The sequence below is a fragment of the Tupaia chinensis genome, unplaced genomic scaffold, assembly GCF_000334495.1.
Source record: "Tupaia chinensis unplaced genomic scaffold, TupChi_1.0 Scaffold000539_1, whole genome shotgun sequence".
NCBI lineage: Eukaryota > Metazoa > Chordata > Mammalia > Scandentia > Tupaiidae > Tupaia > Tupaia belangeri.
In genome coordinates this window covers 5,978,235-5,992,530 of record NW_006160052.1, presented here as the reverse complement: position 1 = coordinate 5,992,530, position 14,296 = coordinate 5,978,235, and the positions used below count along the sequence as shown (strand labels likewise).

General features: G+C 44.9%; 1 protein-coding gene and 1 pseudogene across 15 annotated transcripts in view; one reads left to right on the top strand and one right to left on the bottom strand.

Moving 5' to 3' along the window:
- SEC31B (SEC31 homolog B, COPII component) overlaps window positions 1-14,296 on the top strand; it is a 43,460-nt gene that overhangs the window by 23,824 nt on the left and 5,340 nt on the right. For all 15 annotated transcript variants that reach the window (XR_335815.3, XR_335814.3, XR_335816.3 and 12 more), the window contains 8 exons: window positions 30-128; window positions 444-543; window positions 1,320-1,498; window positions 1,695-1,821; window positions 2,075-2,220; window positions 3,134-3,307; window positions 3,745-3,891; window positions 13,527-13,704. Coding sequence is in view for 12 of the 15 variants with exons in the window: in XM_014591153.2 (XP_014446639.1) it covers window positions 30-128; window positions 444-543; window positions 1,320-1,498; window positions 1,695-1,821; window positions 2,075-2,220; window positions 3,134-3,307; window positions 3,745-3,891; window positions 13,527-13,704 (1,150 nt within the window). In the remaining 3 variants the exon portion in view is untranslated. The remainder of the gene's footprint in view (window positions 1-29; window positions 129-443; window positions 544-1,319; window positions 1,499-1,694; window positions 1,822-2,074; window positions 2,221-3,133; window positions 3,308-3,744; window positions 3,892-13,526; window positions 13,705-14,296) is intronic.
- Window positions 8,259-8,672, bottom strand: LOC102476112 (interferon-induced transmembrane protein 3 pseudogene; annotated as a pseudogene).

The following is a 14,296-nucleotide window of genomic DNA, read 5'->3' as shown; positions in this document are numbered from 1 at the left end:
GAGTGGTACTCATAGGTCTCTCCTTGCAGGTGGCCACACAGTTGGAGAGTGACTTGGGGCTAGGTGAGCGCCCTCAGTCCAAGGAAGATGACCTCAACAGTAACAGACAACCAGCCTTCTGCAGCCAGGTGCGGTAGGAGCCCAAGCAGCCTGACCCAGGGAGCACAGGGGACCCTTTAAGCTATCTTCCCCTCCCTGGTTCTCTGCTTACTCTCAATAAGTGCTCAACTTTTGTTTGAACCCCTCACTGTCTTGGAACCAGAGTAAGACACAGAGTCCATAAGCTTTTTGGGGGATGAGAATGGAATTAGGGCCCTCCCCTTAGCTCTCCTGGTTATTTTAGTTTTATCCATTAAGGGCCTTGTAGTAGAGCTCTCAGAGACAGCTGAAAGCTAGTAAGCCAGCTGTTTCCTGAGGAGTCACCTCTGTCCGTCCTTGTGTAGGCCTCCAAACACACCGCAGAGGAAACCTCTGCCTCGTCTGCTTTCTTTGATGAGCTGGTCCCTCAGAACATGGCTCCATGGGAGATCCCTATCACAGAAGGTACTCCGACCCTGAGGGGAAACACTCTTTAAATGTTTTTTAGATAGACTTTTTCTATAGGGTGTGTGCACTTGCTGGAGAGACAGAGAGAGACAAGAAGGGCTGGCCACGTTGCAGTCCCTTCTTTTCCATTCTCCTCTTAGGACTTAGGGCACACATGTACATGCACCCGGCGTGAGTTTCAAGCCACCATGTCCAGGACTTGAATTGCGGTTGATCATGGGAGTCCAGTGACGTAATCATTACGTCATCTGCTGGTCCCAGGAAAAACTCTTGACTTTGGAATAGCAGGTCCAAAGTTCTTGGGCTTGAGACAATCTTTTTTTGTTCCCTTCCTCCTTTCTACCATCTCAAATGCTGGTGGGTCTCTCACTGGTCAGTGCTCTCTCTGGTTGTAGGTTTTTATAGGAGGGTTCTTCATGGAAGAACACTCTACCAAGCATATTTGTTTTTGTTTTGGTTTTTGTTTTCCCCAAGCTCTGTCTTTTTGCTGAAAAGACTGACCCTGCTCCAAGCAAGCACACATCATACCTGTGATACTGTTACAGGAGTCCCTCCCTTGTCTTGGGTCTTGTCTTTAGAGAGTTACTTCTGGACCTGGGCCTCTCTGGGACACTCCTTTACATTTTATTACCAAGGAATGAAACTCGAGGGCTTTGTTCAGACAAGACATCCCGAGCCATATGGAGATACAGTGGGTGGGCTGTGGGCCCTGAGGGGACAGGAGGCTTAGGTCTGAGGGCAGCCTCATGGGGAGAGGATACCTCTGCCTGCAGACACTGACGGACTCCTGAGCCAGGCCCTCCTGCTTGGAGAACTGGGCTCTGCTGTGGAGCTGTGTCTGAAGGAAGAGCGCTTCGCCGATGCCATCATCCTGGCCCAGGCTGGGGGTGAAGATCTGCTGAAGCAAACACAGGAGCGTTACTTGGCCAAGAGCAAAACCAAAGTGTCCTCGGTAAGTGCCCATTGTGCTGGAGGAGCAGGGAGATTACTCAGGCCTTGGCATGTGGATGTCCACAGCCCCACCGTGGGCCCCTACTCGGTCTCAGGAAGGCTGCCGCTGAGTGGCTTTTTCAGCACATCCTGTACATGACCCCTGTTGCCTGTGCTGAGTGGATGGCTGAGGCCCCTTCCCTCTCTGCCCATTGTAGCTTCTGGCCTGTGTCGTGCGGAAGAATTGGAAGGACGTGGTGTGTTCTTGTAGCCTGAAGAGTTGGAGAGAGGCACTGGCCTTGCTGTTGACGTACTCTGAACCAGAGAAACTGCATGAGCTCTGTGGTAGGTGTGGCCCCAGGCTTCAGCGTGGAGTCAGTGGACAAGCAGGGAGGGCAGGCTGTGTTGTCAGGGCCAGAATCTGGCCCGGCCAGGAGGCGAGGGCTACAGCGCATGCCTTCACTTTTAGTAGGGTCGTTTATTGCCCTTTTCCTTTCTCTTGTCACATCTCAGTGTGAAAGGTTTGCCCTCACTGTAGTTAGTTAGTGTCAGTAACCAGGGAAGCTGTGCCCTTAATGAAGTTTCCCTCTCTTCGCAGACATGCTGGGAACCCGCATGGAGCAGGAGGGTGGCGGGGCGCTAACCTCTGACGCCAGACTCTGTTACGTGTGCTCAGGGAGTGTGGAGCGCCTGGCAGAGTGCTGGGCAAAATGCCACCAGGCTTCCTCTCCCATGGCTCTCCAGGTACCCCTTCTCTGCCGGCACTGACTGCTCCACATCAGGTGCTTAGGAGGGCTAGCAGAGACATTAGAGCAAAGCTCCTTTTTTTTTGAGAGAGAGACTTTTGTTATAAGGGTATGTGTGCTTGCAGGAGAGGCAGAGAGAGACAGAGACAGCAAGAAATCACCCCCTAGGGGGAATGGCCATGATGCAATTCCTTCTCCACTCTCCTCTGGGGATTTTGGGCACACAGGCACACACACCCGGGGTGAGTTTTAAGCCAGTGGGTTTGGGACTCAAACTGTGATTGGCCATGTGGGAGTCCTTAACCACTATGCCACCTGCTGGTCCCTGAGGCAAATGTTAGTATGGACCAGAGCCAAGGTGTTAGGGAGGATCAAAGGACCCTCCATGTCTGGGATCATCTCCAAAGAGTGAGAAATCATGTCTCTCCCTCAGGGGAGACTGAACAGTAATCTTCATAATTTTCCCATTTCCGTTTTGATTATACAAGTTCATTTAATCCCCGAATAATTGTAACTGCTGTGAGTACCCCTGTGGATCTAAGCTATACCAGATGCCCCGCGGGTGACATGGGAAGTGGGGTGCAGACTCAGGCTGAGGCAGAAGCCACACATAGAACAGTTAGTGCAGCAGACTGTACTAGCAGGAAGAGTAAAGAAAGCAAAAGAGGAGGCAGAGATGTACGAGAACCTGAAATTCAGGTGGGTCTGCTTGAGTCCAAGCCTAACAGCTTGAGCGGTGAGGCCAAATGACCCACTCTGTAAGGTCTCTTGCATCACCTGCTGCCTTCACCTAGTGCGGTCAGGTGCCCTCATCTCTGTCCACAGTGGGAAGTCCTTGGGTGAGCTGCTTGGACGTAGACAGCAGGATGTGCTTTGAAGACGGCTGACCATCCTCACCCATGTCCCTGTAGGACCTGATGGAGCTGGTGACGGTTCTCAACAGAAGCTTGGAGCTACTGAAGAGGCCTGATGGGGTGATCCCAGGGCCCGCTACAGCCTACAGGTTCACTCAGTATGCCACCCTCCTGGCATCCCAGGGCAGCCTGGCCACTGCCATGAGCTTCCTACCCACGGGCTGTGCCCAGGTAAGTGGGGCCATGTGGAGAGAGGACACCATCTCATTCAGTCACTGTCCCTGGCTGAGGGCTTCTGTGTTCCAGGCACTGTGCTAATGCTGGAGCTCCTAGGGTGAATAGATCTAGTCCTCTGAGCAGCTCAGAACTACTGGGGGAAGGTCAGATGTCAGCAAGTCAGAGCGCCTTAACAGATGCCCACAGTAAGCACTGTGGGCCTCCCAGAATGGGGCTGATCCTGCCTAGAGAACTCAGAGAAGGCTTCTCAGAGGACAGAACGGTTGATTGAGCAGGACCTTAACCACGCAGGGGTTTGGCAGGGATTAGGGGACTGTGACTAGAGTGTAGACGGTCAGCTGACATTTGCTCTTTGGATCAGGCTTGTAAGAGAGGGCGTTTCTTTGTTTTAATTTACTTAGCACAGCTCTGCCTTGTTACAACTCTTACAGCCACTGGTTCAGCAACTGAGAGATCGGCTTTTTCATGCCCAAGGTTCTGCTGTCTTAGGCCAACAGCCTCCTCCTTTCCCCTTCCCCCGAGTTGTTGTGGGAGCTGCCACCTCGTCTCACACACTGGGACTTCAGCCTTCTCACCAGGTAAGACCTTATTTATTAATTTATTTGTATCCTCATTCAAAAATACTTATATGTCAGGGCCAGCCCCATAGCTCAGCAGTTAAGGGAACTGGATCCCACATGGCCAACCATGGTTCAAATCCTGGTTCTGGCAACTCTGGAAACAAAACATCCTGGGGCCCATGTGTGTGCATGCCCAAAATCCTGACAGGAAGGAGTGTTGTAGAGTGAAACTGAATAAACAACCACAGAAAAATACAGTAAAGTTCATAAATGCCATGACTGGGCTATGGCAAGGTGCTTTGGGACCACACAAACAGTGTACCCTGTGTGTGTGTGTAGGGAGAATTTGAGAATGAGTATGATATTTAATCTGCGTCTAAAAGAGTAATGTTATTTGGGAAAGGAATGAGCAGGTGAAGGCTGTTTCAGGAGCATCATGTACAAAGGCATGGAAGTAAGAGTAAGCAGAGGCCCTTTGAGGAACTGCTAATATTTTATTTCATTTTATTAAAGAATTATTCAATTTGGGACCAGCAGATGGCGTAATGGTTATGTCATTGGACTGCCACATGGTCAACCATGTTTCAGGTCCCAGACCCAACAGCTTAAAACTCATGCCGGGTGTATGTATGTGCATGCCCAAAATCCTGAGAAGAGAATGGAGGAGAAGGGATTGTGGCATGGCCATCCCACTGTGGGGGTGATTTCTCACTTTTTGTCTCTTGTCTCTCTCTCTCTATGTCTACAGCAAGTGCACACACCCTATAACAAAATCTCTCTTAAAATTAAAAAAGAATTATTTAACTTAATATTTTTTTTTCCAATTTAACCAGAGAGAGAAAGAGTGAGAAGGAAAGTGGAAAACAAGCTGCCAGATCCGGGACTTGAGCCATAGTTGGCCATGTGGGAGTCCAGAGCCTTAACCACCATACCACCTGCCAGCCCTAAGAATTGCTAGTACTTTAATGGAGTTGTAAAACAGGTATCTGTGGATATGGAGTATGGGTAGATGAAGCTGGAACAGGTGGGAGTTAGACCACCGAGGAGCTGGCACTCTGCGGTAAAGAACTTAGACTTTGAAGGCAGGGAGTAACTATTGGACAGTTAAGTGGGGGAGTGACGTGATTAGCTGTGTTTGGAAAGAGCAAGGCTGGGGACCAGCAGATGGCATAATGGTTATGTAACTGGACTCCCATGTAGTTGACCGTGGTTCAAGTTCTCGACCTGGCAGCTTAAAACTAACACTGAACGTGTGCCTGCCCAAAATCCCGAGAGGAGAATGGAAGAGAAGGGATTGCGGTGTGGCCATCCCCTCAGGGGGTACATTCTTGCTTTCTGTCTCTCTGGCAAGCACGTGTGCCCTATAGCAAAAATCTCTCTCTAAAAAATTAGAAATGGCAAGTCTGGAGTCAGCCTGTGGTGTGGTGGTTATGGCAACTAGATCCCACGTAGCCAGCTGTGCAGTTTGAGTCTTGAACCCAGCAGCTTGTGAAACATGCCTGCCATGTGTGTATGTGTGTGCCCAAAATCCTGAGAGGAGGGAGGAATGGAGGAGAAGGGATTGTGACGTGACCATTTGCTGTGGGGTGGGGTGCTTTCTCACTTTCTCTCTCTCTTTCCATGTTTCTCTTTGGTGAGTATGCATGCCCTCTGGCAAAATAAAAAGATAATAAAGAAAGAAAGGGCAGAGCCAGCAGGTGACATAGTCGTTAAGGCACTGAATTCCCATGTGGTCGACTGCAATTCAAGACCCGGACCCTGCAGCTTAAAAGTCAAGCTGGGCACATGTGTGTGCATGCCCACAATCCCAAGAGGAGAATGGAGGGGAAGGGACTGCAGTATGGCCATTTCCCCGGGGAATGATTTCGCACTTTCCCTTTCTTTGTCTCTTTGTCTCTCTCCTGTGAATGCACATGTGGCAAAAACCTTAAAAATAAATAAATAAAAATAAAAAAGAAAAGAAAGAAAAGGCAAGACTGAAGGCAGTTGGGAGGCTATAACAAGAGAAAACAAGGACATGAAATAACCTAAAGCTGGACAGTATGACGGATCTGAAATGTATAATAGGCAGGAGTGACAGAAATAGGTGAGCGTTTAGAGGTACGTGTATGGTTCGGGGCTGAGGGAGAAGAGGAGCAAGCGCAAGGTTGGGCAGAGTATCCCATTGGACGGTGAACTGTTAACACATGAGACCAGGGACTGGGGTTGGGGAACAACGTCCAGGGAACTCTGAGAGTAGAGGTATCAGATAGAAGCTCAGATGATTCATCTTGTCCCACCCTCAATTCCCACCCTAATTCCTTTTCTTTCTCCCTTCCCTTTCCTCTCTTACTTTTTCCTTCATTTCCCTCTCTTCTTTTCCCTCCCTCCCCTTTTATTCTATCTCTCTGTCTCTCTCTTTTTTTGAAGTTTGCTATAGAATATGTGAGCTTACCAGAGAGAGAGAGAGAAAGAGAAAGTAAGAAACCACTCCCCAGGGAGGATGGCCACACCGCAATCTCTTCTCTACTCTCTTCTTGAGGTTTTGGGAATGCATGCACATGTGCCTAGTGTGTTTTTCAAGCCACCAGGTCCAGGACTTGAACTGTGCAGTTGGCCTTGTGGGATTTAGCTGCCTTAACTACCACACCACCTGGTTGATCTCACTCTCTTTTTTATTTTCTCTTAAAATTTATTATTATTATTTTCTATAGGGTGTGTGCTCTCACTGGAGAGAGACAGAAAGAAGAAAAGTGAGAAATCATTCCCCTAGGGCGATGACCACACTGCAATTCTCTTTCCTCCATCCTCCTCTCAGGTTTTGTGTCGAGTGTGTTTTTCAAGTCTCTGAGTCCAGAATGTGAACTATGCAGTTGGCCATGTGGGATTCAGCACCTTAACCACCTGCTGGCCCTCTCTTCTCTATTTTGAAATAATAATAAAGTCAAAAGAGGTTGCAAATAAATATATTGGGAAATTCTGGGCATCCCAACACCGCCCCAACCCACCCCACCTCATGCCAGTATCCCACACCACCACACTACAACATGAAAATCAAGAGATTCACATTAGGAGAATCCATTGATTCGAATTTCAGATATGGATTTCACCAGTTTTACATGTCCTCCTGTCTGTATAGCTTTGTGTCACGTGTGCCCTGAGACATTCAATTGTACCAGCACCACGAGACTCATGTCCCCTCTTTATAGCCATCTCCAAACCCACCTCGGGCATCACTGACATGTTCCTCAGCTCTGCAGTTGTTATTTCATCATTGTCACGGAAACAGAATCATGGCATACCCACCTTTTGGGACTGGTTTTTCCTCACTACACATAATTTTCCTTGAGGTTCATCAAGTTGCCGTGTGTACCAGTAGTTCCACTTATTCTCAGAGTATAGTATAGATCCATCACAGATTTTTTTTTTAACCACTCACCCTTTAAAGGATATTTGAATAGTTTCTAATTTTTGGCTATTATAGAAGAAGCTGCTATAAGAATTCTGTACAAATTCCTAAGTGAAAGTAAACCTCTAGCTGGCTCCCTGGCCTGGGGTTGAAAGCAGCCATATCCCACATTGCTGACCCTGTGGTTGGAGTCCTGGACCCAGCAGTTTGAGGACACACTGGGGGTATGTGTATGTGTGCCCAAAATCCTTAATGGAGGGAGAAATGGAGGAGAGGGATTGCAGTGTGTCCATTCCCCGTGGTGGGGGTGAGAGGTTCTCTCTCTCTCGTGAGTGCACATGCCCTCTGGTAAACTAAAAATAAATAAATAAGGAAGTCTTCATTTCTCTGGGACAAATACCTAGGAATTTAATAATTCAACTGCTGAATTGTATGGTAAGTTCATTTTTACTTTTAAAACCAACTATTTCCCAGAATGGTTGTACCATTTTATATTCCCACCAGCCATGTATGAATGAGTCAGTTTCTCCACATCTTTGCCAGCATTTGGTGTTATCACTGTTTTTAACTTAGGCATTTTGATAGGTGGGTGGTGATAGTTCATTGTGGATTAAATTTTAATTTCTCTAATGGCTAATGTTGTTGAACATCTTTTCATTTATTTACCCTCTATATATCCCCTTAAGTGAAGTGTCTGAGTATGTCTTTTGTCCAATTTATAATTTGATTATGTAGTTTTTTAAATGTTGTAAAGTTTTTTATGCATTCCTTTGAGTTGGAAAAGTCTTGACACATTTTTGCATAGAAAAATATGTTATGACTTTTTTTTTTTTTTTACAAACACGTGTACTTTATTGAATCCCATCATAGTCAAAGTGAGTAGAAGCGGCTGTATAATAGCAAGGGGCAGGCCCGAAGGCCCCGGGGACAGGCCAGCAGTGGGGGTGGACATGGCTACAGGCCATGGCCGTCGACTATGAGCCTTGGAAAGACTCTTCCATCAGTTGAATCCTATCTGCAATTATTACTGGAGCCGCCGTGAAAAGATGATGAACATGACGGTCAGAATGATGCCGATGACCAGGGTGAAGATGTTCAGGCACTTGGCGGTGGAGGCATAGGTCTGGGCCCCGATCACGTCACCCACCATCTTCCTGTCCCTAGACTTCACAGAGTAGGCGAACGCGATGAAGCCCAGGCAGCAGTAGTTCATGAAGACTGTTTTGAACAGGGACCAGACCACATGGTTGGGCACCAAGGTCTCGCTGTGGATGTTGATCACAGTGGATGTCACTGGAGCCGCGGGCGGAAGCGCCCCCAGCACAGACACCTCATGCTCTTCCTTGAGCATCTCATAGTTTGGGGGAGGGCTGGTGCTGGCGCAAGTGAAGGTTTGGGAAGCGTGGTTCATGGCGCACACAGCTCTGATCTGTCATGACTTCTTCCGAAGATCCATAGGCTTTGTTAGATATGTGATTATTTTTCTCTAAGTCTATCTGTCTGTCTTTCTTTGGTAGTGGTTTTTGCCTTAGGGCATGTGCATTCAGCGGAGAAAGAGAGACAGAGACAGTGAGAAGGAAAGAGAGAAATCACCCTGTAAGGGGGAGGACCACACTGCAAGCCCTTCTGCACTATTCTCCTGGGATCTTGGGCACACATGCACATGTGCCTGGTGTGAGTTTCAAGCTACCAGGTCTGGGACTCAAACCATGGTTGGCCTTGTGGGAGTTCAGTAACATAACCACTCTACTATCTGCTGGCCACATGTTAGATATGTGATTTTATCTCAGGCTTGGCTGTATTATAAGCCAGTTCATAATTTATCTTTTTAACAGGGTCTTTCATAGAACAAGTTTTTTTGGTTTGTTTTTTTGTTTGTTTTTGGAAAGGTTTTTGCTATAGGATGCGTGCACTCGCAAGAAAGACAGAGACAGAAAGCGAGAAATCGCCCCCCAGGGGGAATGGCCACACTGTAGTCCTTCTCCTCCATTCTCCTCTCCAGATCTTGGGCATGCATACACATGCCCCTGGTGTGAGTTTAAGCCACAGGGTCCAGGACTCGAACTGTGATCAGCTACATGGGAGTCCAACGATATAACCATTATGCCAACTGCTGGTCCCATAGAACAAAAGTTTTAACTTTGTGAGGTTCAATTTATAAAATTTTCACACCTATGGATCATGCTTTTGGTGTCAGATCTAGGAACTCTTTGACTAGTTTTAGGTTTCCAAAATTTTATCCTTTGTTCTCTTAGAGGTTTTTTAGTATCTTTTTTAAAAAAAGATTTATTTAATTTTTAAAAAATTATTTTATTTATTTATTTATTTTTATTTTTTTGGAGAGGTTTTCGCTATAGGGTGCGTGCGCTCGCCAGAAAGACAGAGAGAGACAGAGAGACAGAAAGAGAGAAATCACCCCCCGGGGGGGGTGGCCACGCCACAATCCCTTCTCCATTCTCTTCTTGGGATCTTGGGCATGCACGCACACTCCTGATGTGAGTTTAAGCCACCGGGTCTGGGACTTGAACCACAGTCGACTACATGGGAGTCCAGCAACATAGCCATTATGCCAACTGCTGGTCCTGGGCATATTTCTTTTTTCTCTTCTTTCTTTTTTATATAGGGAATGTATGGTCACCAGACAGGAAGAGAGGAGAAAGTGAGAAAGCACTCCCCCAGGGGGAATCACCATGCTACAGTCTCTCCTCAATTCTCCTCTCAGGATTTGAGGCACACATGCATACACATGCAGGATATTTTTCAAAGCACTAGGTCCGGGACTCAAACTGCCATGTGAAATTCAGCTGCCTTAACCACTGCGCCACCACTGGCCCTGGATCTATTTCTTCATTCTCAGTTCTGCTCCATTGATTTATGTGTCTATTCCTGTGCCAATACTACTCTGTCATGATTACTACCACTAGATAGTAAGTCTTGACATGAGGAAGAGTAATTCTTCCCACTTATTTTTCTTTTAAAAATTGTTTTGGGTACTCTAGAATCTTTTTTTTAAAGAGTTATTATTTATTTAACTTTATTTATTTTTATTTATTTTGATTTTACCAGAGAGGAACAGAATGAGAGAGAGAGAGAAAGTAAGAAAGCAAGCCACCAGGTCCAGAACTCGAACCATGGTCAACTATGTGGGAGTTCATTCCTTTTAACCACCATGCCACCTGCAGGTCCCTGGAATTTTTCCCTTTCCTCCATAAATTTTAAAATAAGTTTGTCTATATGTACAAAGAAACTTGCTGAGATAGGAATTGCATTAAAACTATGGGGGAGACTGAGAGGAGACTGGAGGAGAAAGGATTGTGGCATGGCCATTCCCCCTGGGGGATGATTTCTCACTTTCTGTCTCTCTGTCTGTCTCTCTGTCTCCAGTGAGCACACACATCCTGTAGCCAACAGATAGAGTAGCAGTTATGTCACTGGATTCCCACATGGCCAACCGTGTTTCAAGTCCTGGACCTGGTGACTTGACAACAACACTGGGTGCATGCCTAAGATCGCAGAAGGAGAATGGAGAACAAAGGATTGTGGCATAGCCATCCCCCTAGGGGGTGATTTCTCACTTTCCCTCTCACTGACTCTCTCTCCAGCGAGCACACACACCCAAAGGCAAAATATTAAAAAACAAAACAAAACAAAAAAAAGTGGGGGAATTGATACCTTTACTATGTAGAATCTTTCAATCCATGAACATGGTTTGTCTTTCCAGCACACTCTCCATCACCAGTTTATAATTTCTATCATATCAACCCTGTACACATTTTGTCCAGTTTGTATTTAGTTTTCTTTTGAGCAATTTCAAGTCAACTTTATATTTTTTAAAAAAATTTTAGTTCCTCTTTTAAATTTTAGTCATTGATAGCGTATAGAAATGCTATTGATTTTCATGTGTTGATCTTGTATCCTGTTTCTTTCCTAGACTCATTTATTAGGAGTTTTGTGTATACTTGTGATAGTCTATGTAGATAGTTATGTTATTTGCAAATATGGACAGTTTTCTTTCCAATCTATATGCCTTTACTTTTGCTCTCTTGCCTTTTTATAGTGAGTAAGGTTTCTAGTCTTACATTAAATAAGAATGGTAGGGGGGCCAGCAGATGGCATAATGGTTATGTCACTGTCCTCCCATGTAGTCACAGTTCTAGTCCCAGACCCAACAGCTTAAACTCACACAAGGATGTTTGTGTGTGTGTGCCCAAAATCCTGAGAGGAGACTGGAGGAGACAGAATTGCGGCATGGTCATTCCACTTGGGGGGTGATTTCTTGCTTTCTGTCTGTCTCTCTGTCTCCAGTAAGCACACACATCCTGTAGCAAAAAAAATCTCAAAAAAAAAAAAAAAAAAAAAAAAATAGGAATGAGCATCCTTGCCTTATTTCCAATCTTAGCAGGAAGTCGGTCTTTTACCATTAAGTATGATGTTAGCTGTAAGTTTTTCTGTAGATGCTCTTTATAAGACTGAAGAAGTTTCCCTCTAGTTCTTGAATCTTAGCTCATTTTGTGCTGCTATAACAAAACACCACAGACAGGGTAATCTATAAAGAGCAGAAATTTATTTCTCACAGTTCTCACAGGCTGGGAAATCTAAGATCAAGGCACCACCAGGTTTGGTCTCTGGTTCCAATATGACACTTTGTTGTTACATCCTTCAGCGAGGAGGAATGCTGTTTCTCATGTGACAGAAGCAGAAGTTCATGAGAGTGAATCCACTCCTCCAAGCCCTTTTTATAATGGTATTAATGAGGTTGGAACCCTCATGACCTGAATACTTCCCAAAGGCCCCATCTCCCAGTACTTGCGTTAGAGATTAAGATTCCAACACATGAGTTTTGGGGGGCACTCAGACCATTCCACCTTGTATACTAGATCATAAATGACTGTTGGATTTTGTTACATTTTTTCTGTATCATTTTACATGATTATATGTTTTTTCTTCTTTTGTTGATATGGTAGATTACATTTCTTTTTTAATTTTTTTTAAAGAATTATTTTATTGGGGCCAGCAGGTAGCATGGTAGTTAGGGACCCTGGACTCCCACATGGGCCACAGTTTGCATTCTAGACCTGGTGGCTTGCTTTTCCCTCTCTCACTCTCACACTCTGTCCCTCTCTGGTGAAATTAAAATAAATAAGTAAATAAAATAAAATTCGATAAAATAATATTTAAAAAACGAATTACTTTATTGAACTTTATTTATTTATTTATTTAAATTTGACCAGAGGACTTGAACTATGGTCAGCTGCGTGAGAGTCCAGCACCCTTAACCACCACACCATCTACTGGCCCCATATTGATTTATTTTTAAATATATTGAACTAGTCTTGCATGACCTGGAATAAATTCCATTGGTTGTGGAATATTATTTTTATATACATTGTTGGGTTTGATTTGCTAAAATTTTAGTGAGGATTTTTATACCTACGTTTATGAGACGTATTCATCTGTAGTTTTATTTTGTGCTGTTTTTGATGTTGGTATTAGGGTAATAGTGACCTCTTAAAATTAGCTAGGGGGCCAGCAAGGTGGCATAGTGGTTAAAGTAGCTGGATCCTACATGGCCATCTGAGCAGTTTGAGTCCTGGACCTAGAGGCTTGAAAAACATGCCGGATACGTGTGTGTGTGTGTGTGTGTGTGTGTGTACCCCAAATCCTGAGAGAATAGAGGAGAAAGGACTGTGGTGTGGTCATCCCCCTGGGGAGTTGTCTGTCTGTCTGTCTGTCTCTCTGTGTCTGACAAGTGTACATGTCCTATAGCAAGTTTTTAAAAAATCAGGAAGTATTCTTTCTGTTTCCTGGAAGAGATAATATAAATTTTGTGTTAATTCTTTGAATGTTTGGTGAAATTCTCCAATGAAACCACCTTAACCTGAAGATTTCTTTTTTCAGAGCTTTTAAACTGCAAATCCAATTTCTTTAATAGTTATACAACTATTCAGGTTATCTTTCATAGTGGCTGAGTTTTGATAGTTTGTAGTTGTTAAGGAATGATCATTTCCTCTTAGTTGTTGAATTTATGAATAAAAAGCTTTTATATTTATCTTTTTAATCGCTTCAAGATCTGTTATAATATTCCCTGTTTTAGTTTTAGTTCTGATACTGATGACATGTCTTTTGTCTTTTCATCAATCTTTATAGAGGTTTATCAATTTTATTTATTTTTTCAAAGAAATCATTTTTGTTACATTAATATTCCGTATTTTTCTGTTCGTAACTGCTTACATTTCTTTCCCTTTTCTCTATTCTCTCTCCACAGGTTCCAGCTCTGTCACCAAGACCAAGGGTTTTCACACCGCAGTCATCACCCGCGATGCCCTTGGCATCTTCTCGCCCTAGCCCACGTCTGGACTCCAGGGTGCAGAATCTGAGTGACTACAGGACATCCAGGCCCCAGGCAGCCCAGCCTTTGCCTTTGGGCCCTGGGGTAAGGCCTGGTGAGTGATGATTGAGGATCTGTCTGACAGAGAACAGAGGTCCCAGGAAGGCAGTTGGCATGGCTGCCAGGGATTGGGGGCCAGCATGTCTGTTTAATGAGAGGACCTAACAGGTTGAAGTCTGAATTCCTGGTGCCATTATTTATTGTCTTTGTACTTTTTGGCAGTATACCAAAGTGGTTACATTGGTCATTTCAACCCTACCAGGTTTTTTTTTCAATTATTAATTTTTTAGATTATTCATACAATAAATCACTATACATCATTTAGATTGTGAAGAGACTTTACCCAGCATGATATATACAAATAAGAACTATAGTTAAAAGTACTATGTAGGGACCAGCAGGTGGCATGGTGGCTAAGGTGCTGGACATTCCCACATGGCTGACCACGGTTCGAGTCTTAGACCTGGTGGCTTGCTTTCTCTCTGTCTCTCTCTTTTTCTTTCTGGTCAAGTTAAAATAAATGAATGAATAAATAAAATTAAATAATTTTTTGAGAGGTTTTTGCTATAGGGCATGTGCGCTTGCCAGACAGACAGAGACAGAGAGACAGAAAGCGAGAAATTACCCCCAGGGGGGATGGCCAAGCC